Source organism: Hibiscus syriacus, unplaced genomic scaffold, assembly GCF_006381635.1.
Source record: "Hibiscus syriacus cultivar Baekdansim isolate YM2019G1 unplaced genomic scaffold, ASM638163v2 tig00116997_pilon, whole genome shotgun sequence".
In the NCBI taxonomy this organism is placed as follows: Eukaryota; Viridiplantae; Streptophyta; class Magnoliopsida; order Malvales; family Malvaceae; genus Hibiscus; species Hibiscus syriacus.
In genome coordinates, this window is record NW_024063513.1 from 5,154,700 (window position 1) to 5,179,217 (window position 24,518).

Consider the following 24,518-nt stretch of genomic DNA (forward strand, 5'->3'; position numbering starts at 1 on the left):
CGTTTATTACAAAAAGCCACTAAAGAAGAATACAATTGCGGCATTTATTTAAAAACGCCGCAAAATATTATATCTATTGCGGCGTTTATCTAAAAACGCCACTAAAGTACGAGTCTATAGCGACGTTTGTATAAAAACGCCACTAAAGTACTAGTCTATTGCGGCGTTTATATAAAAATGCTGCTAAAGTACGAGTTTATAGTGGCTTTTAGATTCAAAATGCCACTAAAGTATGAGTATATAGCGGCATTTGTATAGAAACGCCACTAAACGTTTGTATAAAAACGCCACTAATGTACGATTCTATAGCAGCGTTTGTATAAAAATGCACTAAAGTACGTACCTATAGCGGCGTTTATTGGAAAAACGCCGATATAAATGACAATATACAACCATTTTACAGTGTTTGTTTCAAAAACGCCACTAAAGTATTACTCTTTAGCGGCGTTTTTGGATACAAACACCACAAAATGTCAGATCTATAGCGGCGTTTCTGGATACAAATGCCGCAAATTACCTTTTATTTAGATAATATTAGTTGATTTTATATATTTCATTTCTAATGTACATCAACTAAATTGACTGATATATGTATAAACAGTATATGGAGAAACATTAGTTGATTTTACATATTAACAACAACCATACATTTTAATTAAGACATAAGTTATGCATAAAAATACTTAGCAACAAAATACATTACAATTTAGAAACATTAAAGTTATGCATAAACAGTCTTTACCATATTGTTCAGTAGAATTTAGTTGTGCTCATTCGTGGGGAAAAAACGTAGGAAAGTTGTTTTCCTTGTTTGACGACGTATCGTTAAGTTTTTTCTCCGTGTAAACTCTATATGGAGAAACTCTTCATCCATTTCACCAAATAAATCTCTTACCTCCGATTCACCAAGAAGAGTCCTTGCGTGCTTCAGTGCTTCACTTGAAACAAATAACGACATTTCACCTACAATATAAAACTTGATTGTAGGTGGCTTGCGAACTAAATAAAAATTAAAATAAATTTAAATAGATGATATAAATTTTTACTTGGAGTAATAGTAGAGGCAACTTCATCTTCATTGAGGATAGATATTGCTTTTGCAATTGAAGATTCTTTCAACGCCACAGAGTTACCAAATTCAGTTCTAAACATCGGGTATTTATCCACTCCTCTATCATCGTTCTCAATAAGCTTCGAAGATCTTATATGCATACAATCTATAAAATTTGACTGAGCGTAGAAAATCAAATTATAGCGGCTGAAAGATTCATAGATTATTACCTTCAAGAATGAGATCGACCATGGAAGGGTATGGAGCAATAGGAGTTCATTTCGGGTCATTATCCAGTTTCGACGGCTAGACCGGACCGATATCCTCCCAACGATAATTTGATCCATTATCAGAGTAAATACGCCACTTAGACATTCCGTCGAAGATAATTTCTCTTACTCAAGGCAACACATGCTCTCTTTTTCTCAAATACGTTAGCTTTTTGGGTTTTCCCCATTTTCAGAAGACCAAAAAAATGAAAAAGATCATTAATGATAAGAGGGATCAAACCGTGCAGTTGTGTTATAGTTCGTCGGTGAGAGGCCCGATTTGGTCACTGGGACATACAAACGACGACGTCGGTAAGAATCGTTTGAGAGCTATTGTTGTTCCAGAGAAGAAGCTTTGAGAGAAAAAGAGTTTAATTGATTTTAGGGTTCGAGTAGGAGAAAAAGGGGACTATATATTTAACATTTTGCGGCGTTTATACAAAAAAAACACCACTATTGATTACACTATTGTGGCGTTTGTTAAAAAACACCACTATTGATTAAAACTATTGTGGCGTTTTTCTAAAAACGCCACTATTGATTAACACTATTACGGCGTTTATCTAAAAACGCCACTATTTATTATCACTATTGCGATGTTTTAAGAATAAATGCCACTATATGTGTAATCTATTACGGCGTTTGTTGTATAAACGCCACTAATTTACCGATCTATTGTGGCGTTTTGGCTAAAACGCCACTATATGTTAATCTATTGCGGCGTTTGTGGTATAAACGCTGTTAATTTACCACTCTATTGCGGCGTTTGTTAAAAAACGTCGCAATAAACCACCCTATTGCAACATTTTTTTGTAAAAACGACGCTATATGTCAAATCTATTGCAGCGTTTTTACAACAAACGCCGCTAAAGTATCAATATATGGCACTACGATTGTAAACGATGCTATATGTTTAACTTTTATGGCGTTTTCTCTCCAAACGCCGCTACATATCAGTTTTGTTGTAGTGCAGGGAATAGGATTACTGGGAATGTTATATTATTGTGTTTGGTTGGTTTGGCAGGAATGTAAGATTACAGTGTTTGGTTGAAGGAATAGAAGATTACTAGAATGTATATTTTACCAAATTGTCCTTAGTCTATATTTTTTAACAAGTGAAATTGTGAATATTTAAATAAAAATTATTTATATAAAAAATTTATCTGTTGATAATATATTACTTGAGTATTTAAATATATCATGTATTATTTTTATTTTAATTAATATTAAATTTTATATAATTTATGTAAAAATATATTAAAATTTTACATCAACATTTAACTAAATGTTTACACTGTGGAAACTAGCTTCGGTTTATACGTGACGCATTCACTGGGAGGTTTCTTGTATTTTTCAATCGACTAGGTTTACATTCTAGTATGAAAAGTGATTTAATATGACTTGAGGAATGATTTAATATGAAAAGTGAAGAAAAATTATAGTGTACATGATGTATTAAGTTAATTTCACTCGAGGAAATTTTTTACAGTCAACTACATTAATCTTAAATGTTCCTTTTAATCGTAATTTTTTCCCTTTGAACTTTTAATCAAAGAAAATATATCTATAAATATATCACTTATAAGAGATCAAATACAAAATCTACTTGAACATTCAATTTTCAATAGCTTACAAAAACAAATATCATAAATTCAGTGCTTCTAATTTTTCATATCAATGATTAATTTTTCATTGTTGGATTCTTTCGATTTACAAACATCACCTATAAAACCTCAATAGATTGTGTCAAATTGACAACCTTTAAAACCTCAAAGAGAACATTCGAAGTCTGGATGCTTTTGTGAGTTGTGCCCTACAAAGGAAAAAAATATTTGTCGTCAAATAACAAACTATAATAATTTCCACAATAATCCATTTCAATCCCATTGTAATGCAATTGCTTGTGTGTGTATATAAGCTATAACAGAAATTCAAATGCATATTGAACATGCTATATTTAAGTAATAACATCAATCATACTAAGCTGCCGTAAATATCGATTCAAGATTATCCTTTGTTTTCTCAATTCATAGGAAAACATAAACGACATAACAATTGCATTGGTCAAATTATAAAAGAGTTGTTCAATTGTGGCACAACTTCATCAGTCAAAGCCTCTAAAGGACCGACCACCACAATCTGAGAGGCCCGTCACACCGAAAATGAGTTTTCATAAGATTCTAGATCAAGAGCTTCTCAATAGCATCCTACATTTCACAAATGGAAAAACAGAAGATACAGATGTAGAAGCAGATTCAGCCAAAAAGGGTGCAAAATATCATTAATTTTACAAGGTAACAAAAGTACCTTGAGTTGTTGTATTTAGGATTTCAATTGGTTTCCTTCGTTTGTTGTGACATAATAGGAAATTACAGGTCTTGTGACCCCACATGCTCGTCCAAGTGCTTGCTTTAAAGGAACAAATACATAGGGGACATTATGCAAAAAATCAAATACAAAGTAAACTATTGTGCTCAAAATCTAGGTAATGAATCAAGGTGTTGTAGCTAAGATTTTGCTTCTATGATGAACTACTTTAAATTGAGAAGTCAAGATGATGTGTTATATGAATGCTTCCAAGCTCAAGAGTGGGAAACAATTTGCATTAAACAAAGTGTATAACCTTAAGTCAAAGATACTTCAAATTCATAGCTAGTGAGTACACCATTGATTTGAAGCAATAAAATTAGACACCCCAGAAGACAATTAGTCAAACCCTAAACCCAAAGCTAAATATTACAGCAGTGATACGACTAATTAAAACGTTAAAGTTGGGGCACAGAATAACACATACAACAACCATAAGCACATCAACAACAAATACATATACCACTCATAAGTACTAAACAAAAGAGAGAAACTCCAAAACTGCTTAAGATCATATGTCTTCATATAGTCACCCAACTTGTAAATTACAGTTGAGTTTGGCAACTAGAAGCAAGTTTGCAGCTTGATATGGTAGTTTTCCCATATTTTTATGTGAGGTACACAATTCAAATAGTGCAGACAAAGCATAAACTTATATTTTTCCCATTCAATCAAGCAATTTCAACCTAACTAACTTTGCATCCACATAAATTTTAAAATAACTAAAATACCACTTAGCAATAACTTTTCCTAGTGTAAACTCACATATTAAACAAGAATTAAGCAATCAAAAAGTCTATACCAGAAAAAACAAAAAGAAAAATATGCATATTCTATAGAACAATTACCTTATCTTCAGTAAGCAAAGGAAGGTGGAGCAGAATCTCAAGGGGCTCAGTATCCGCAGCCATCACAACGAACTCTGAGATACCTCTGTTCAGGGTCTTGGTAGCTGAATCCCAAACAAATCCAATTAAAGAAGAAAAAGAAATTAAGAAGAAGATCAGGAGAAAGAAAACCCATATCGGAAACGATAACAATAATTACAATAAACGAAAAAATGGAAATGGGTATTGTTTACTAACCTTCATTAACTCCCTTTTTGAGCTGCTTGTAGTTTGCAGCTTGTTGTACAAGATCTAAAATCGTCGTTGTCAACTGAGCATCTGCTAGTGGGTATGCTTTAGGGTTCATAGGTTCTCCAGTATGCAAAAAATATCAGCCAATTGTAAGGTATAATGCATAGATAAAACTAAATGAGCTTAAAAAAATAAGAGAGAACCATTACCATTTTTCTCTTGGAGAAAACAGAGGAAAACAATATGAGAAGAAGGGACAGAGTGTTTCCTCCAAACTACGCTCGATCATAACCAAGAAGGAGAAGGGTACTTTAGACGAGAGAACCGGGAATAAGCAAATACCTAAGAGAGATGGGGTATAACATTCCGGGGAAAGTAAGAAAAAAAATCACTATTGGTAATAATTATTATTTCCCAGCACTTGGGAATGTAGTCCATCCAAACATGGGTATGTTTACCCGGAAAAAAAGATTACCAACAGGAATTAAATATGACCTGAACCAAACAGTGCCTAAGATTTTAATTAAGATTATTATGATATTTAAAATAAAAAAATAAAATTTAAATATTTGCTTTATATAAAATAATGTAAATACTTAAAATAATTACATATATTAATTTATATATCTATTTTAACATAAATAATTTAAATATTTAAAATTATATTACGTATATATATATATATATATATATATATTAGAGATTTTTTTTGTTTAAGCCTTTTGAGTAATATATTCATGAAGTAAGAAAGTCAGAATATTGAATAAAATAATATATTACGATTATCAATGTAGATTATTACCTTAAATAGTATATTAACTACTTTAAAAAAAGAATTGAAAAGCATCAGCAGATTTTATATAATATAGTTTACTTACTTGGAGTTGTCAGCTTACCACGAAATCATGTGATTCTTATTAAAAAAAGGTTAACTTTTTTACCTGTTATTGCTTTCCCTTTCGAGGAAGTGTCGTTTAGAGTTGAATCTAATAACAATTGGACTAATGGAAGAGTTGGTGAGCGGGATTAGTAGTTTATGGAAACTATTTTTGACTTAAACAGGAAAGATATCTGAAATTGTCGCATGCATCGCGGCATTTCTTGGGCAACGGATCAATCATAATTTAAACAATTTATTTGAATTTGTTATGTTAGTATGTTATTGGATGAATATGTAGTATCATGATGTCTTTAAAATATTTGGTATAATACAAATTGAGGGGAATGGTGGTATTATGAGGATGTTAACATTGTATCCTAAAATGTATATAGTTTGAATTATTTTACTTCTTATTGATTTTAAGATTTAAGATTGATTTGTACAGATCAAGTTACCTTAGTAGTTAGAGGAATGATTGTTATTCATATAGGTTTTGGGTTTGAGCATCAATGACTACATAGTATCTAAGCAAATATAGATGTTTAATGATCTTTGATCTGCCCATTCAAACTCTTTTCTTCCTCTCAGGACTAGAAGACTCTCCTCCTTTTATTGTCCAACAATCACCAAAAGAAATTTCTATTCAAACACATGATTAAGAAAAACATTAACACAAATGCAAGATCACTGTGAATGAAGCCTAGGATTGCTCCATGGTCTGAACCCTCTCAAAAACCCTATATAATTTCACATCGCCTCCTGTGAAGGTGATGAGCTTATTTTCAAGCTCTTGAGATTTTAGGAGTTAATCTTACCTCTACAATCATAAATGGTTAATTAAGATGATAGAAACGAGCCCCTATTGGATTTAGAAGTCATAGTTCTGCTTGGAAAGCTTATGGGGGAGGTAGACAGAGATAAGAGATGAATGAAGGGGAAGGATAAGCTAGCTGAATGTTCAACTTTTTATCCTCTTCCACACAGGAAAGTGCACGAACCAAACTACCTCAATGGTTAAAGGAATGATTGTTATTCTTAAAGATCTCGGCATTAATTGTCAAATGATTAACAATCTTTCGAATAAATACGACATTATAATCACCACATACTAATGAAAAAATAATAGAAAAATAAATGAATTTCAACATTTTTTTTCGTAAATGTTATAATTAATCTTTTAGTCTTTCCTCATTCAATCTCGAATAAAAAGTTTCCCTTTTCAATGTCAATTGGGTTTAATTCTCTATCGATCAAGTTCATTTTTCGGCTATCAAATTTAATCAAGCTTACAAATTAATTTATCTTAAATTCGGGTCAATACTCGAATATTAACTCAAAGCTTGAAATCTTTATAAGTAGAGACGAGTGGATACATTTAATTTTTAGGTTAGAGCCAAGAAAAAAAAAATCGACCCTACTCAACTCACACATCCTTAGTCATAATAAAATGAATTCAAAAAAAATTAAAAAGAAAACAATCATGTAGAAAATTCGAGTCTAATCTAACACGACAAAAATTCGAAGAATGAAATTAAAGATAAGAAATAGAAAATTGAATGTGCTTAATAGAAATGAAGAAAAAAAACTAAAGAAAATATATTTTTCAATTCATTATTTTGTAGAGTTAAAAAATGATAGTGTAAAAGATTAAACTTTAGAAATACATACTTCAAATTAATACACATTTCTTTGGCATTTTCTCTATTTTTTTGATTAATTTATCTATTTTCTTATATTAAAATGATTTAATTTTTACATATAAAAATGAAAAATAATAATATCCCAATTAGCTTTCATGTATGTCAAGAAAGTAGAGTGCACGTTATGATTCACTATGAAATGATTTGTTTTCTAGATTTAGGCACTTTACATTTTTTTTTGGGTGCCAGTAATTATTTATATTATATGCTTGGGTTGCTATATATTTCTAGTGAAGTGATTTGAAGATTTTTTAAAACGATGATTTCGGTTTTCTTGTAAAATCTTTAGACATTATGCATATGGAAGATTCGTTATATAACTTAGGAATCAATATAATATTATTATTTATTTCAAATAACAAAACGAGACTATAAAATTATGATTGTTAAAATCAGATCAACACAAGTAAAGTATGCATAAACTATATGAACGGTTTAATCTTTCATCTAATTATTTTCAGATCCATAATTTGAATTTAGTCGATTAAATGAATCAAATGACCCGAATGATTTTACTCATCGATTTAATTTTCCCAACATTAAAAGAAACTTAAGTGCATCAAACCTCAAATAACAACATAGACAGATTTATTAATATATTACTGCGCTTGTTATATATGTAGTTAATCCGGACGGTTCTAGTGACGTCCCTACTTATTTATGAACTTGATTTGATTTATCCTAGTTTGGAGGGGGAAAGGTCGCACGTGAGTGGCTGGGCTTTTGTCGTGGGGACAGAGGACATGTCATTTTTTTTTATTATTTGAAAATTCGTTTTTAAAATAATCATGTTTTCCCAAAAACAAGGACGGAAATAAAGAATAGATCCGGCACCGTTTTCCCCAACTTTAAGAAAAATCGAAAGCATATGAAAATCCATGATTAAAAGAAGAATAGCTTATGTACAATGCGAGACGGTGCATGCATTATAATTTGCATCTTTATAACTAAATAGAGCATGCCAAGTTACTATCTTGTCCAGATCACGCACCTCTGTTTGGTATATGTTGTTGAGCCTAATTAATTAAACTAAGATATGGGAGAGAAGTTGAGAAATCTAAGGCAGTTAACAAGCAACGTGGAAGATACTCACCCTCAAAACTCTGGTTGCATTTTACATTAATAAACTACAATTTGCGCAATCATTCATATAGTTCCTATTTTAGCAAAATGTTTATTTTTATAAAAAATATACAAATTTTAATTGTTTTTTTTTTAAAATGAAAACAGACAATATTTCGTAATCGCTCAATTAAAAAAATAAGTATTCAATATTTTTAATATTTAACTTTTCTTAACTTATAACAGTTATAGTTTTAAAATATAAATTATCAAGTGTATAGCGACTGATATTTTTTCCTTTTTTTTAATGTTTAGAAAATTGGGAAAGTAATGCATGTTCGGCCTCCGACCATGCAGATGAAGAAGAAGTTGGATCACGAAACGACACCGTTGAATGTGGTTTGACTTATAAAGGTGTTAGCTGGATCAATTAATGCAAAGGACGTTCCTAACCAAAATTGGTTGACCCACTCCCACACTACCCGTGAATGAACAATTATTTTTACTTGTGATTTACCTTTTATAGAAAAAATATCCTAATCCAAAAAAAAAAATGGTAGATTGCATACAATCGAAACTTATATATAAAAATAATAATATGACAACTCTCGGACCTTACGTGCTTATGTTGATAGGGAAATTGATGTTGTTGTTAAGTATTCCATGAATCGATAAGCGTCTAAAAGATATGAGAAGGTCACGTTATTATCTTTTTCTTTTGCCTGAAAACACTGTTATCTGCTTGATACGATCAAACTTTCAAACATTGAAAATATATGGTTTCATTAATATCAAGTAGTTCAAGAACTCAAGACCTCATAGAAGAATAACATCCATAGGAAATTGATTTTTTTTTTAAATTCTCATTTTTGAATAAAAACCGTTAATTTGATATTTTGTTATATATATATATTTTTAAAAATTTTAGTTTTCATCATTTATTGTTTTTTAAATCATTTATGGTGATTACAATGTCGTATTTTTTCAAAATATTTCTTAATTATTAACAATACACACATTGCAAACGCATCTGCTTGAACTTTAGACCTCAAGAAAAAATAACACTCTATTTAACCATTGAGGTCACTCGACGGGTTCTAATTTTTAATATTTTCTTTTGTGTCAAAATGATTTTTTTAAAAAGAAAACTATCAATTGATAAATAATTTATGTTAATCGTCGACGTTATAGACCCACGTATGTTCAAGTGTTTATGTAATATTAGCATGTGTGCTTGATTGATGATACTATAGAATGTCATATAAAAAAATTATCGTTTGAAATCAATTGTGCTCAATTATTTTTTATTTCTTAGTCATTTGGGGTTTGTTCCAGCCTAACAATGCCAATCTGCCTTATTGTTGAAACTTTGTTTAATATTTGTCCTTCCTTTATTAGCAGACAAATTGAGGGAAGAGAGGTTGCTTGTGATAACCAAAAAAATGTAGGAAGTAATCTGGTGAAGTTCCGTCCAATCATTCATATTCTTAACCGAAAACTGAAAATAATGCACCAATATTAATTATTCTAATGCAACTTGCATACATGCCATATACAACTGTCATTTTTCATAAACTTGATTTATAAATATTTATATTATTAAAGTTGCACGTAAAATTATCAATTTGATTGGTCATAATTATTAAATTATTGATTAATTTAATTGATTCAATACATATTATATATTAATTAAAAGCTGATAGGTTAAATTAAATATATTATGATCAAATTGTTCTAAATTAGTATTAATTGATATCATTGTTTTGTAATGTTAGGATTCGAGAAATTAGCATCAATAACAAGTTATATAAATTAATATGTGTTAAGAATATAAAAGACGTTTAGATATAATATATTAAATTGAAAATATATATTGTATTAATTAAATTAACATCATAATTTTAACTATGTGTAATAAGAATGCGTTGAATATATATATTTGAAAATTCCATAAAAATAATTTCTGAAATAAAATAAAATTTTGAGTACCTTTGATCAGCATAATTTTTTATACAGATTACAGTATCTAAATATTCATAACCCCAACTCCAACTCTTGAATTAGAAGTAATTCATCAAAAAAAAATTAAATATAGTTTGGATTTGTAAACTCTCAACAGTGGCCTAGTGCTTGGGAGTTTTTTCTCTCTCCTTATAATCTAAGATTCGGCCCTCTATGTAATAAAAAAAAACTATTTGGATTTGCAAATACATTCAAATTCAATGGACAAACTTTGCATGTAATCTCTGCAATTATTATTTCCAAAAGGCAATTCACATGCATGATAAAACAATAGGAATCCCTTATGGTCCTACTCATCCACCAAGAAAAAGAAAAATACAAAACAATAGAAAGGCATAAAGACAGAAACTCTAGGCCATTATTGGAGGAGTTTTATAGTAATATAAGTTTTGCAGAGAGTGGGAGCATTTAAAACCTATGGCATTTGCTTAAGAATTAAATAAATATAAATAGATACCCCATTCTAATTAACAGGGGAAAACACATGAAAGGTTGAAATTCCGACTTGTGCAAAAAATATCTGAAGGAATCAGGCAATGCTAATTGATTATCGTTAGATGCTGGTATGACAACAATAGCATATGTGGAAATGGGTCCCATGTTTTTAATACAAATGAAAAGTTTATATTGGATCTTAATGATGTTACTCTGTGATTTTTAATAATAATATGCCTTCATTAACTTCCACATTTAACTTGGGATAAAAAGTATCATGTTATTTTAGGCGGTTCGGATACAAATCATACAATTAACTTGGGATAAAAGTACAAACATGTTTTCGCCACACAAAATGGCATCTAGATTAGAGTAACTTCCACATCTATTTCTATCTCAATCACTTACTGATCCAGAAATTTAAGAATAGAGGTCCAAAATTTTAATTTTCTTTTCTTAAAAATAATGGGTATGCAAAAATTATAATTTTTTTCTTTTTTCCTTAACACATTAAGTTAAATTTAACTAATTTTCCAAAATAATGGGATGCATCCGCCACTGATCCCAATATATAAATTATTTTAAATGTATGTACAAAATTATACTGCTTGGTGGCTCGTATAATCTGTTTATATTTTTCAACCCAACCTACAAAATTTTGTTGATTTGAACCTGCTTCCATCACTTGTTCTCTATCAGGCCAAATGGGTAGAGGGTCATTAAGAGGCAAATGTGATCTGACCAAGGCATCCAAAGATCAATCACCCAGAATAGAAGGGTACCATCAAATTGTATATCCATACTCAATAACCAAGCAGGTATACCTTCGTGTTCCTTGAGCCCGGTGATCTGCAACCGTGTTTTGTTTGAAGATCAGCAACGAGTCTGTCTTCATGCATGCTTAAATGTTAGTCAAAATGTAGTTGCTTGTCATCCCTATTCTGAAGTAAATTGGGCATATATATGCAGATCACATACTGTTTGCTCCAATCAAGGACTTCAAACAATCCTTATCAGTAGATGAGACGAGTCTATTCATGAAAATCCTCATATGGTGAGGATCCACTAGAAGAGTCGGTTTCAAATGAAGTGATCTCCATCGGATCCATTGGCGATGATGGAAGTGATTCTCTCTGTTGAGAAGATGAACCTGAACCAGAACAAAGTATAGTCAAGTCGGTATAAACTAAATCCCTTGACGCCTAATAGGAAAACCTCAAGAATTACACCAGTGTTCGGAAAAAAAATAAGGAAACCCTTTTGTTTTTCTTTCATTTTCCATAAGAAACATAAAAATGGGAAGTACTATGTTAAAGGGGTGGAAACTCATACATACCTTTTTGTCCCCTTGAGCGGAACTTCTTTGTGTGCCGCCTAATAAGTTTCTTAGCTTTGGTTATGGTCAGCTGCCTGGCAAATGGAGAGAATTCTGCTTCACTTTAACTCCACTCTCCATGGAAATCATTCTCTGCTTCACCCCTCATAGTTCGTAGCACAAATTGTTTGGCTTTAGCCGTTGAGTGTTGAAGAGGTCCCTAATGGAAGTAACAAATCCATCCCCAGCTCCATCACTTGGACGGTTAAGAAAGGTTACCGGATATGGACCAGGTTTCTCAACATGGTCAATGTCACTGAGATTGAGGTCACTATCAGGAACTCTATTTCCACTCGGCTGTTGAGTATGTGCCTTGTCTTTGAATTTCTTACCCTACCAAATACCAAATAATTAATAGGAAAGTAAGCAGATCTGCATTGGGGATTAAAACTTAACAAATAAATTAAGCTTCATCATACTTGCAAATGCGGTTATGAACTACAAATTCTAAATACTAACATTGTTTCCCATGTTGTCTCATTTTTACAATATTTTTCACGAAGAATTACGGATGTCCAAATCATAAGTCAGGCCAATAGGAGGTGGACATGGAGACCAGTGCCCTTAAAGTAAGAGAATTTTCAGATTGCGTGATTTTCAGTTAGCTTCGTATCAAGATCCCTTACCTGCATTCCAGTTACAGACTTCAGAACTCCCCATATAATATGCTTCTCAACTCGAGAGAACAGTCTTCTCCAAGTCCCAGTGAACTCCACACGGTGAAAAGTATCCATCAGCAACTTGAGATCATTTACAACAAATTGGGACCCTTCATAGGTAACTAGTAGCTCAACCTAATTCACAACATCAGAAAGTATATGGCAATCAAAAACAAATAACAGAAATACAGAACAGATAACTAATTGAAATTCAGTAGACAAAACCAACCTGACTTATCTTGATATTTTGAAATTCCATCATTTTTCCTAGGCCTAGATTTTTTCTCTTCATTGGATTTTCCAACCTTCTTCTCTTCCTGAGATGATGGACCAGACTTAACAGGTTTCGTGTCTTTCATCTTATATTTTGAGGATTCATCTTTCTGTTCAACAGAAACTAGTGTTCCACTTTTGGTAGAAGAAACACTGGAAGAGTGAGCATGTAGGACAAGCTCATTAGCCACTGATTCTGCAACATTCTCTTCCCATGTTCTGTCAAAAGATGTTCGCCTCAACTCATGGCCAGAACCAGAACCAGAAACAACGTTTGATTTTGGGGCTTGCATCTTTGATGTCTGCATATAGATTGCAAAAAGAGTTTATGGAAACTTAAACGTAAAAATATATAAGATATTAAGATCCAAAGCCAATGGAGGAATCTATGACATAAATATATAACAGGAAACAACTTACTGGTTAAAGGAAAATAAGGTCAATTCCTTCGTTTTTTTTTCTTCATTTTTGTAAATTGTCTTCCACTTTTTTTTTTTTTTGGATAAGAATTGAGGTCTCATTTAAAACCCCTTATGATTAACATTATTCATTTTAATCAAAACATAACCTAAATCAGACTACATAAATATATTGAAAGGTGAACTAATAATATATTGCCCCTTCGGGGACGTCCTATAAAATTGAAATATTATTATATTAAAAATAACTTTTACTTTTGAATTGTAAGAAAATTTAAACATTAAAATACTAATATAAAATTATTTTCATACTATAGGTTTCAATATTAGTAAACATGCTCATCTATATTTTAATAATATATAAAAATTATTTAATAATAAAAATAAATTATTAATATGATTGATACTACTTATTATTTTATTAAAATTATTATTTAATATTATACTATTATTATTTAACCTTTTCTTTTGATCTTGAATATTATTCTTAATATTTTATTGAAAAAAGTTTTATGTTACTCTTTTAATAACAGGTATGTAGACTAGAATTTATAAATATTTAGCACAAATATTTCATTATATAAAATATAAACATTTTAATAGTATAAATTAATACAAATTATTATTATAATAGTATTAAATTTTCAATAATGTATTATTATTTTATGAACTTAATATTAATATAACATTCAGTGTTAAATATTTCCCTTTTTGTTCAATTTATATAGCAACATTAATAATTAAATTAAAATATTAAGATTTGAAACAATATCAATGTTATTAATAATTTCAACATTTCTAAATGATTTCGACATTTCCATAACGACCACAAAATAGCCCATGGAATCAACCGTGGTGCTTCAAGGAAAGAGCTGTGGAATCAACTCTCTGATGTAAGTTCATTAGTTGGTAGTAATATTTGGATTGTTGGGGGTAACTTTAATGTTCCTGCTGAAGCTAGAGAGAGCTCAAACTATGAGGATGGACACCTCCCATCAGAAATGGAGGACTTGAGGAACTGTATGACAAGTCTGGGATTAGTGGATCACCCCTTCTTTGGGCATATGGAGGACTTGAGGAACTGTATGACAAGTCTGGGATTAGTGGATCACCCCTTCTTTGGGCATGTTTTCACTTGGTCAAATAAACATGAAGAGGGCTTCCTAGCTAGGAAATTAGATAGAGTGTTGGTTAATGATCAATGGTGTGAGGCTTTTTCGAACTCTCATGTGGAATTCCAAGCCCCTGAGTTTCTGATCACTGCATGGCAATTGCTTGGTACTCTCATGAGAGCCTTGCTTCAAGACCAAAGCCCTTTAAATTTTTTAATTTCTGGGCACTGCACCCTGATTTTAAGGAGGTGGTTGGGCAGTCTTGGGCTGAGGCTGTGCAGGGGGACCCTATGCAAGCTCTATTTTGCAAATTGAAGAGGCTGAAGCCTGTGTTAAAAGCTCTTAATAAAAGATGATACTCTAATATATCTGAGAAAGTTGCTGAAAAAAGAGAACAATTAGAGAAACAACATGTTGTGAATTTAACTGTAGGGAATTCAGGTGAAGTCGTGAATGAAAAGAAATTAGGCCAAGAGCTTATTGAATTAGAAAAGGTTGAAAGACTGTTCTATCAGTAGAAGGCAAAGGTGGACTGGCTACTAGATGGGGATCAGTGTACTAAGTTCTTTCATTCTCAAGTTGCAGTCAAAAGGAAGAGAAATACAATAAGGGTGATGGTTGATGAGGGGGGAATAAACTGGAAACTTTTGATTCCATGGCTGAAGAATTGGTGAACTATTTCACTAGGCATATTGGTTTTGTAGATGAAAATGTGCTGGGGTGTACTGACAAATTACTGAGGGACTTGCTAGGGGTACTCTCTCCCTGAAGGTGCTAGTGCTGACTTGGTCAAAATTATTACTGATGATGAAATTAAAGGGGCCATTTGGAATCAAGGCAAGATAAAGCCCATGGCCCTGATGGATAAACTGCTGGTTTTTTTTCATTCTGCCTGGGACATTGTTGGAATAGATTTCATAGTTTTTGTGAGGTATTTTTTTAAAACCTCTAGAATGTTGCATACCTTTAACTCTACTGCTATTGCATTAGCTCCTAAGAAGCCCAACTCTTGTAAAGCTATGGATTTTAAACCTATATCTTGTTGCTATGTTTTTTACAAGACAGTCACTAAGATATTGGTGAGTAGACTGGTTAAATACCATCCTGAGATGATAACTCCCAACCAGTCAACCTTTGTGAGGAGAAGAAACATTGAAAGTAATACTCTCTTGGCACAAGATCTTGTCAGAGGGTATGACAAGAGTTCTATTTCCCATAGATATGCCATAAAAACTGATCTGTAGAAAGCTTTTGACTCTTTAAGCTGGAAGTTTCTGCTTGCTATTTTAAAGGGGTTAGGGATGCCAGAACAATTTAGGAGTTGGATAATGGCATGTGTTATAGACTCTAGATTCTCCATTATGTTGAATGGTAACCTTGTGGCATTTTTCAAAGGTAGAAGATGAGTTAGACAGGGGGACTCCCTATCCCCTTACTTATTTGTAATTGCTATGAACATCCCCTCTAAGTTGCTAGATATTGCTGCCTCAGGAAAAAAAATTCAGTTTCACCCTAAGTGCAAAAGAGTGAATTTGACTCACTTATGTTTTGAAGATGATTTGCTCATTTTTTGCAAAGGTAGTTTGGATTCTATTATAGGGGTAAAATGTGTTTTGGAAAGGTTTTATGAGATGTATGGGTTGAGGCTTAATGCCTCTAAGACTGAAATCTTCATTGCTGGTGTGAATGAAAATCAGAGGACCTTGGTGCAGGAGGCTACTGGATTTACAATAGGTTGCCTTCCAGTGAGATACCTTGGGGTACCTCTAGTCCCCAGGAAATTAACTGAGAAAGACTGTGCTGGACTAGTGGAGAAAATCAAAGCAAAGTTGAGACTTTGGTCCTACAGATGGCTGAGTTATGCAGGTAGGCTGCAACTGGTGAAGGCATTCTTGTTTAGCATTGCCAATTTCTGGTGCAGACAACTTATTCTGTCTGCTACTGTGGTTAGGAGAGTGGACCAGCTTTGTGATAGGTTCTTTTGGAAGGGTGGAGATATTCCAGCTAAGGGAGCTCGAGTGAGTTGGGAGTTTATTTGTACCCCCAAATCTGAGGGGGGCTAGGCCTTAAACATTTAAAATGCTAGAATAAAGTATGTATAATGCTACTGGTTAAGGAATTACTTATTGCTGAGTGCTCGCTCTGGGTTGCTTGGGAGAGGTCTTATGTCCTTAAAGGGGCTGGCTTCTGGTCTATGGAAAGCAAAGCCTCATTCAGTTGGAGTATGCGGAAGATTCTGAAAACTAGAGCAGAATTGCAACCTTTGTTCTCAGGGATGTTGAATTATGTTTTGATATAACAAATTTAAAGGCAAAATGTTTTTGGACTTGAATTGAATTTATTCAAAGTTTTAAAAAGGTTTCAAAAATAATTCAAAGTTCATTAAATTTGAATTTGAGCCAAAATGCTAAAGGGTGTCAAAGTGCATTCATGCACCCCTGCAGTGCATCCATGCATCCCTGCAGTGTATCCATGCATCCATACACCTGCACTAGTGCATCGATACACCATGCAGTGCATCCATGCACTCAAACACCAAATGCAATTAGTGCATCGATGCATCATTCAGTGCATCGATGCATCCTTCTGTGCATCGATGCATCAAGGCTGTGTATCGATGCATCTTGATGTGCATCCATGCACGAAGGCTGCAACGGCTAGTAACGACTAGTTTATTTGAATTTAATGAAGGGGTATCGATGCACCATGATAGTGCACCGATGCACCATGTTATGGGCAGCCTTTTTGAGTAGAAAAATCATCCTCAAACGGCTCCAAAACATCCCCAACGGTTATATACGACATCAAACACATTCCAAGCTATAAATACAAGCTAAGAACACTTGAAGAAGTAGAAAGAACAATTATCCAAGCAATCAAACACAAAAGAAGAGTTTTTCATTCTTATTTCATCTTTCTCTTGTAAATATTTTGTTCTTGTGAGCTCAATCTTGTAAACACCTACCTTAGAGAGGTTTTCTTGTTTACATCTTTTATCCTTTTGTAAAGGGGAAAGGTTCTAGCTTATCCCGTGTAAAAGCTAGGGAAAGGTTCTAGTTTAGCCCGGAAAAACTAGGGAGTTGTAAGGTTATCTCTTTGTCCTCAACTGTTTACTCAATTTATGATTTCGTTCTTCTCACGATGGCAGCCCTTGGTCGTATTTCTCTTTGTTTGAGTCACAACTTTAATTTGACATTCAGTCCTTTGTCCTCTTTTAGTTCTTGTCGTGATGATAGGATGAGACCTCAGTTAAGGAAGATTGGTTTTTCATTCGTTTATTTAGAATACTCTTCAAGTTCTCCAGATTTGTTTTGGTTCATCAAATTGTGTTTTGAATATATTTTTAATGTTATTCTAAATGATGCCTTTATAATTGATGTAATCTACGTACCTATTTAGAAAGAAAAAAAATTAAAGCAAGATCAGCTGCAAAGATGAGTCCCTACCGAGGCATTTGGTTACTCATTTTCCGTTGAAAACAGCCACATGCGAACGAGTAGTTATAACGGCAGCAAAGCCAACGCCATAAGTGAGAGAATAAAGAAGATGCTCAAGTTTACACGTCCCTGCTGTGCTCGTAAGAGGTCATTCTGATTCCGAAATTCGGATTTCCGATACTGGTACGTCGTATAATTCCCCGTTGTTGTTATACAAATGTGAGGAGAAAACTGGGAAGGTACGACCATCGTAAAGATTTAGTCCCGAGTAGGAAATTTTAAGTACGACATACATGAATACCGCAAAGCCTACAAAGATACTGACAAGTGAGAAGAAAGGGATGACCAGAGGGTTGCCAAGGAAAGATGCAGTACATCATAACTTCTTTATTGTATCACGTGATGTTTTTCTTTATTATGTGACCATTTTTGGAGACATATATACATTTAACCCATAGATATTATTTATAAAAATACACATATATAAAAATGGTTGTCCCTTGTTCCCATATATAATAGGGTAAGGGGAGATAAGATAGTAAGTTGCCCTCAACACCAAATTGAGGACAGCTTCCGTAAAAGACCTCCGAATTATGAAATGTCCTCCGTGAGACTCATCCCACAACCTCAAGGTTAAGAATCTTGTGCTCTACCAACTGAGCTAGATAATCATCTCTAAAATACACATATATACATACATACAAATAGATACTCGTTAAGCTTGAGCGATTTTTCGATTCTTAAAGTCTTGCTGATACCTTGTACACATCAAGTAATAAGGTAGCAGGTTCTAACAGAGTACAATGTCAAACATGAAGCTTAAAATGTGGGGCACCCGTCGACTGGTATCCCCATAGAAGTGGGGCAAGTTGCTAGATAACAGTGCTCGGGTACAACATGAGGACTGGCACCCCACCAGTTCAAACCACTATCATCAACCCCCAGTGCAATGTAAAGCAGCACTGTCATGAATGCTACCCCTGCATCCAATGCTGCCGACAGAATGTAGTTATACCTCTGCCACCATTGCTTTCGGTACTTGAATACGAAGTTGAAGATAGTTCCAACCAGAATCCAGGGAGTATTTTTCAACAGTGATACTGGTGGCATGTTTCCGGTTGCGCCTAAGAGCACTGGCAGATTGATAAGGGGAATCCATGTCTGACTGGCAAATGCTTTGTGCAAAAGCCAAACTACAACTGGCCCCAAAAGTCCTCCTAGGAAGAACCAATTAAGTGTAGAATACTCTCCATGTGAGCCGAAAATCCATTTCGGTCCAACCAAACCCCAGATAACTGATGCGTCGAAAAAGACTTTATCGTTTTGGCTATTTGCTGGGAGAAGAGATTTGTTGCATATGTTCTCACCGGAAGAAAGAAGCCACCAGGCTACGCCAAGGTTTACCGTTTTGGCTAACATGATTCCAATGAATTGAAATGTAAATGCAACTTCAGAACAATTAAGAGAACTATGCAAGTTAGTACAGAAAAAGAAATGATCTATAATAAACTATAATACATTGATCTTGGAGGGATTTTCATGTAATGACCGAGCTTGAAATCACTAAGAAAAGCCACTGCCTGAGCCATGCTCATGTACCCATAGGTCTTGAAACAGACATTTGTTATTGGTTGTCCAGGCAATATTCCTCCCATTATGTACTCTGTAATGATATTCAGCCCTGGTGTCTGCCGGGGAAAAACATAAACATTCATCAATCAAGTGTAAATTTTTATGAAAATTATCCTTGTGAATAAGCAAAACTGCCATCTTAAATTACCTGATTTGTCGTGGCTGTTATAATGCTGATAGGCAAAGTGAAAAAGAAGGAAAGTGCAGCAGGAAATATTAGCCCCCACAAAGGCATTTGGACATACTTTTTGAAGAAGATGCAGAGTGCAAGACCAACAAGAATGGACACAACAAGAAGCGAATAAAACCACCATGAAGGTATGTCCTTGTAGTTTCTCATCAACCTCTATGAACATCGGCCTTTTCCCCCAAAGAAGCTCGATATCGACTATAAACTTCCCTGTAATAAACACGGTTCTTACTAAAGATGAACATCAAATGGAACAACGAAGTTTCCTTCTGAAATAGAAACAATTTATACCTTCCATAGAGCAAGGCCCCGTGTTACTGTGGAAGCAATAGTGGCGAACCCAAATCCATAGGTGACGGTAAAGAAAGTGCTCAAATGGACTCTCCCTAACTTCTCATACTCGGACACATTGAGCTCAAGCTTCTTGTTAACGATCGATGAAACGTTATACAACTGACCTTGTGCGGTGAACAAGTCCGATGAAAATATGGGAAACGTTTTTGCGTTGTAAAGGTTTAGTCCCCAGTAAGATACTGGCATCACAAGGTATATTATCAAGGCATACCCTATGAAGACGTTTACAATGGCGAAGAAGGGAGAAACAAGTGGGCTAAACAAGAACAAAGCAACGGTCGTCCAGTCAAGTGTGAAGGCCCCTATGCCGAGACCACTCATGCCTGAGCCGATTTGGTGGGCTGTTACTGAATGGGGGAGAGCTAAGCACACCAAAGAGTTGCTTTGCAAGGTTTGGAAAAGGTAACCTGGAAATACATACCGGCATAAGCTACATATTAATGCAATAACAAAGAATTTGGACCGTGATATGCGGCGCTTGCTATCGGTGTTTTTTTCTTTTTCATGTAAAATCCTGGAATATCAGCAGCAGAACAATGTTAAACAATGAAAAATAGTGCAATATATATGCCAGTTATCTCCTTCCCAGAGATAAACACTGAATGCCTTGAGCTGAAATGAGGTCAAAGGCCGAAGGACAAACTAACATGGTAAACTATACGTTTAGTACCCTAAACTATTATTTTTGTTCCGGATTAGTCATCCAACTATTTTTTTAATCATTTACAATGTACACATACCTTATAAATATAGCTGCTCAAATTTAGATTCTCTATGAATAATAACACTCCTCTTAACTAGAGATCTCTTGATGGTTCATAACTAGATCAATTAAAGCTTCGGTATATACATATAATATATATATAGGGAGACCATACTAGGTACTAGGTACCTGAATAGAGAAATTTGAACAAGTGTAGAGGGCCACCGCCGGCTCCACCACAAACTTCCTCGGTATCGCCGCCCAACCATATCCCATAACCTGCGTTTAAGAGACCACGCCATTTATCATATAAAACGAAAGTTAAGCCGTATATGAGAAATTCTCATTCTTAGAATCATTTATACATGATTAACATGTAGGATTAAAAAGTTAAGTAACTCGACCTGTGTAGTAATGATAAGAAGCCAACTAGACAAGAAAGAGATGCTCCTTCCATAAAACGCTTTGATAATGGTAACAATACCAACAGCATAAACCGTACCGCTTCCGAAAGCGCTCCCAGCATTAGCAAATATAGTAATCAAAACATGTTCCTTCATGTTGAACGGTCTGGGGTTAAGCGAGAACTCCCTTGAACCAAAACCCGGCATACGAAACTTAGTCGTGGGAAGAACCGAAGCCATGAACCGTCTGTAGACACCCATTTTTTGACCGGACTTAAAAAGATTATTATTATTATTATAATAATTATTATTATTATATTATTATTATTATTATTAAATAATAATTATTTATATTGCAGACCCAATATGAGCAGCCCAGATTACAAGTCTCAAGACCCAAACAACACCCAACAACAGTAACCGTATGCAGACCCGAAGCAAGCCGTCAGTGACCAGCTCGTCACCACCACGGGCACCAGACGCCACGCCGAGCCATCTTACCGAACCAGCCATCATCGTCGAGCCACTAAGCCACCAGTGTTCATTGTCGTCATGGCCTACATCATTAACCAACAAATTATCACCCAAAATCAACAGATTATACCTAAACCACCCAATCAATAAAAAGCTTCCACTATCATATTTCTTTCCACCCACTACCCTATTTCACTACAACCCGTGCCCATGCTCCACCAAACACCATCCCATTTTCACTCCACTAAACCTACTCCAATATAACATGACCCACTGAAAATCCAATAAAAACAAATACCACAAATCCATTAAAAAAATCCTAATCACTACTCCATTACCAGTAACCATAAATAAACAAGGGGAGAGTATTCGCCAGAGGGGGGAGGCGGAAAATCAGTGTACACAGAGGGGAGCTCGGTTTTAGAAGAGAACAGGGGAGAACGATTCGAACAAGGGAGAGTTTGTTTTTTTATATAAAAAACTGTAATACAAATTTTCCAGAACACGAAAGCAATAAAACATCAAAAATTTTCAGGTATTTTGTTCTTATTTTTTATTTTGATTTCGAGCATAAAAAAAATCGAAGAGCGAGAAAGAGAACTTACCTTGGCTGACATAGAGGGCTTTCAAGTTCCTTGACCATTATATAGTTAAGTTTTTTTTTTCCTTAGATGAAACGACATAGTTTAAATAGGGTACATGGTATTTCATTTTGAGAGATTGGGTTTATTTCCTAGATAGTCATGCATGTTTTCTAATATTTTAATTTCATCTTCATATTTTACGTATGTTTTATTTTGGTACTCATATCGAGTCTTTTATGTTTTAATTTGGTCATTATATATTTTTACGCATTTATTTTAGTCCATGTTTGTACTTATTTATAGTTTTCACAATGTTTATAATTTTGGTCAATTATTTTGTTTTCTTTTATTTTCGGTCCTTTATGTTGTTTACAATTCCATTTGTTTAAATTATTAATTATGTTTTAAATTTTCCCTTATGTTTATTTTATCCATTATTTTAGTATAATATTTAGAATTTGATGGTTTTATTATATATTCGGTCTTGGTCATTTTTCATAATTTTAATTTAATATATTTATTATTTAAATTTTTTTACTTTAATTTAAACCATATGTTTTGGTTTATTCATTTTTAATGCTTTGTTATCATATTATATATGTAAATATAGTATGTTTGTAAAATGTTCACTTTTGTTTATTTCAATAGTTATATTACTTATTTTATTTGGATTTATTAATGTTTTTATATATGAAATTTATAAATGATATTAATATATTTTATAATATATTTAAAATAAATCTAGTTCATTTCAAATGTTTTATTAATACATATCGTTTATTATTATTAGTTGTATATTATAGTCACTCACCCTATATTATGTTTTATTTGATAATAGAATTTGTTTTTCTTTTGTTTTTAGCCCTTTAATTATTTAGTCTTTATTATTTCATGTTATAAATTGGTGTTTAAGTTTCGTAATATTTATATTAATTTTAATATATATATATATATATATATAACATTAATTTAAACTCATTTAAGCTCGTTTTAAGTATATAAAGTAATTTCAATTATATTTACTTAGTAAGGTTATCTATCATAAAAGCTTTAATGATATTTAGTTTATTATGTAAATCGGTTTATTTATTACTTATTATATTTTCAGAATCTTATGTATTCATATGTATATATATTTATTATTTTAATTTTTAGCTAGCATTACTTTATCGATTTTAATGTTATTTATTAAAATATATTTCAAGAATATTTTAAAATAATCAATTCAAAGCAAATTAATTAAATTTTAATAAATAGATCATATTTTAATTTTATATTTTACTCAGGATTTCCATTATTAAGACAACGTGTAAGCGACACAGTACTAATTTTGGGCGCTGTGGGAGTGCTAATCCTTCCCCACAAGTAATCGACTTCCAAACCCGTTTTAATCGAATCTTTGGTAAACGCAAACCAACTTTTGTCTTAAAAAATGATTTTTCTTAAAATTATTTTTTTAAAAGACATTTTTTAGGTATTCGACCTACCTAACCCAAAGGTTGATGACGACTCTTTTCAGCTTTACCCAAATTAATCCAAAATCACCCCATTTTTCAAAATTAAAATCGTAATTGTTTTTAAAACAAGTAAACGATTGTCCCGCCGAAAAACGGTTACGACACCGTCCAATGGGGAGAGTAGCCACCTGGACGGTGATTTGGGTGATAACGAGCGGCTCGGTCCGGTAGCCGAAAAACTGGTTCAAGAAGGAAAGAAGGATGCAAGAGAAAAGACCCAAGAACCACATACGGAAAGTCCATACTGGGAGTGAAGGGTCGTCGTTGTTTGGCATTGTTAGACGAACTTCTTCTATCGGAGATAGCTCGCTTTCGTCGATATCGGCCTCCTCTTTCACCGCTTGCTCAGCCAGTTTTAGTGATGCTTCAATTTCCAGAGTTCCCATTGTCAGCAATAATCAAAACCAAAGAGAAAAAAAAAATAAAAACTAAGAAGTCTTAGCTTAGTTGCAATGACTTGCTTCTTGATGCCACTTTCTTTTTACTAGTAATATCAATCACTTATTATTCCGTAGAGGGA

The 24,518-nt window shown here is 33.2% G+C and overlaps 2 protein-coding genes and 2 pseudogenes across 2 annotated transcripts; 1 reads left to right on the top strand and 3 right to left on the bottom strand.

Moving 5' to 3' along the window:
• Positions 1 to 3,356: 3,356 nt before the first annotated feature.
• LOC120194028 (NHP2-like protein 1) lies at positions 3,357 to 5,000 on the bottom strand. The gene is made up of 4 exons (XM_039196430.1): positions 4,773 to 5,000; positions 4,536 to 4,639; positions 3,628 to 3,759; positions 3,357 to 3,527 (listed from the first exon to the last, which is right to left on the bottom strand). Exons 1-3 carry the CDS (start codon positions 4,879 to 4,881, stop codon positions 3,643 to 3,645), a joined length of 330 nt encoding a protein of 109 aa, XP_039052361.1. The 5' UTR covers positions 4,882 to 5,000; the 3' UTR covers positions 3,357 to 3,527; positions 3,628 to 3,642.
• A 6,448-nt stretch (positions 5,001 to 11,448) lies between these two features.
• On the bottom strand, positions 11,449 to 13,480 carry LOC120194492 (annotated as a pseudogene).
• A 2,854-nt stretch (positions 13,481 to 16,334) lies between these two features.
• On the top strand, positions 16,335 to 17,002 carry LOC120194493. The gene is made up of 2 exons (XM_039196787.1): positions 16,335 to 16,721; positions 16,820 to 17,002. Exons 1-2 carry the CDS (start codon positions 16,335 to 16,337, stop codon positions 17,000 to 17,002), a joined length of 570 nt encoding a protein of 189 aa, XP_039052718.1.
• A 1,895-nt stretch (positions 17,003 to 18,897) lies between these two features.
• LOC120194494 lies at positions 18,898 to 24,384 on the bottom strand (annotated as a pseudogene).
• Positions 24,385 to 24,518: the final 134 nt, after the last annotated feature.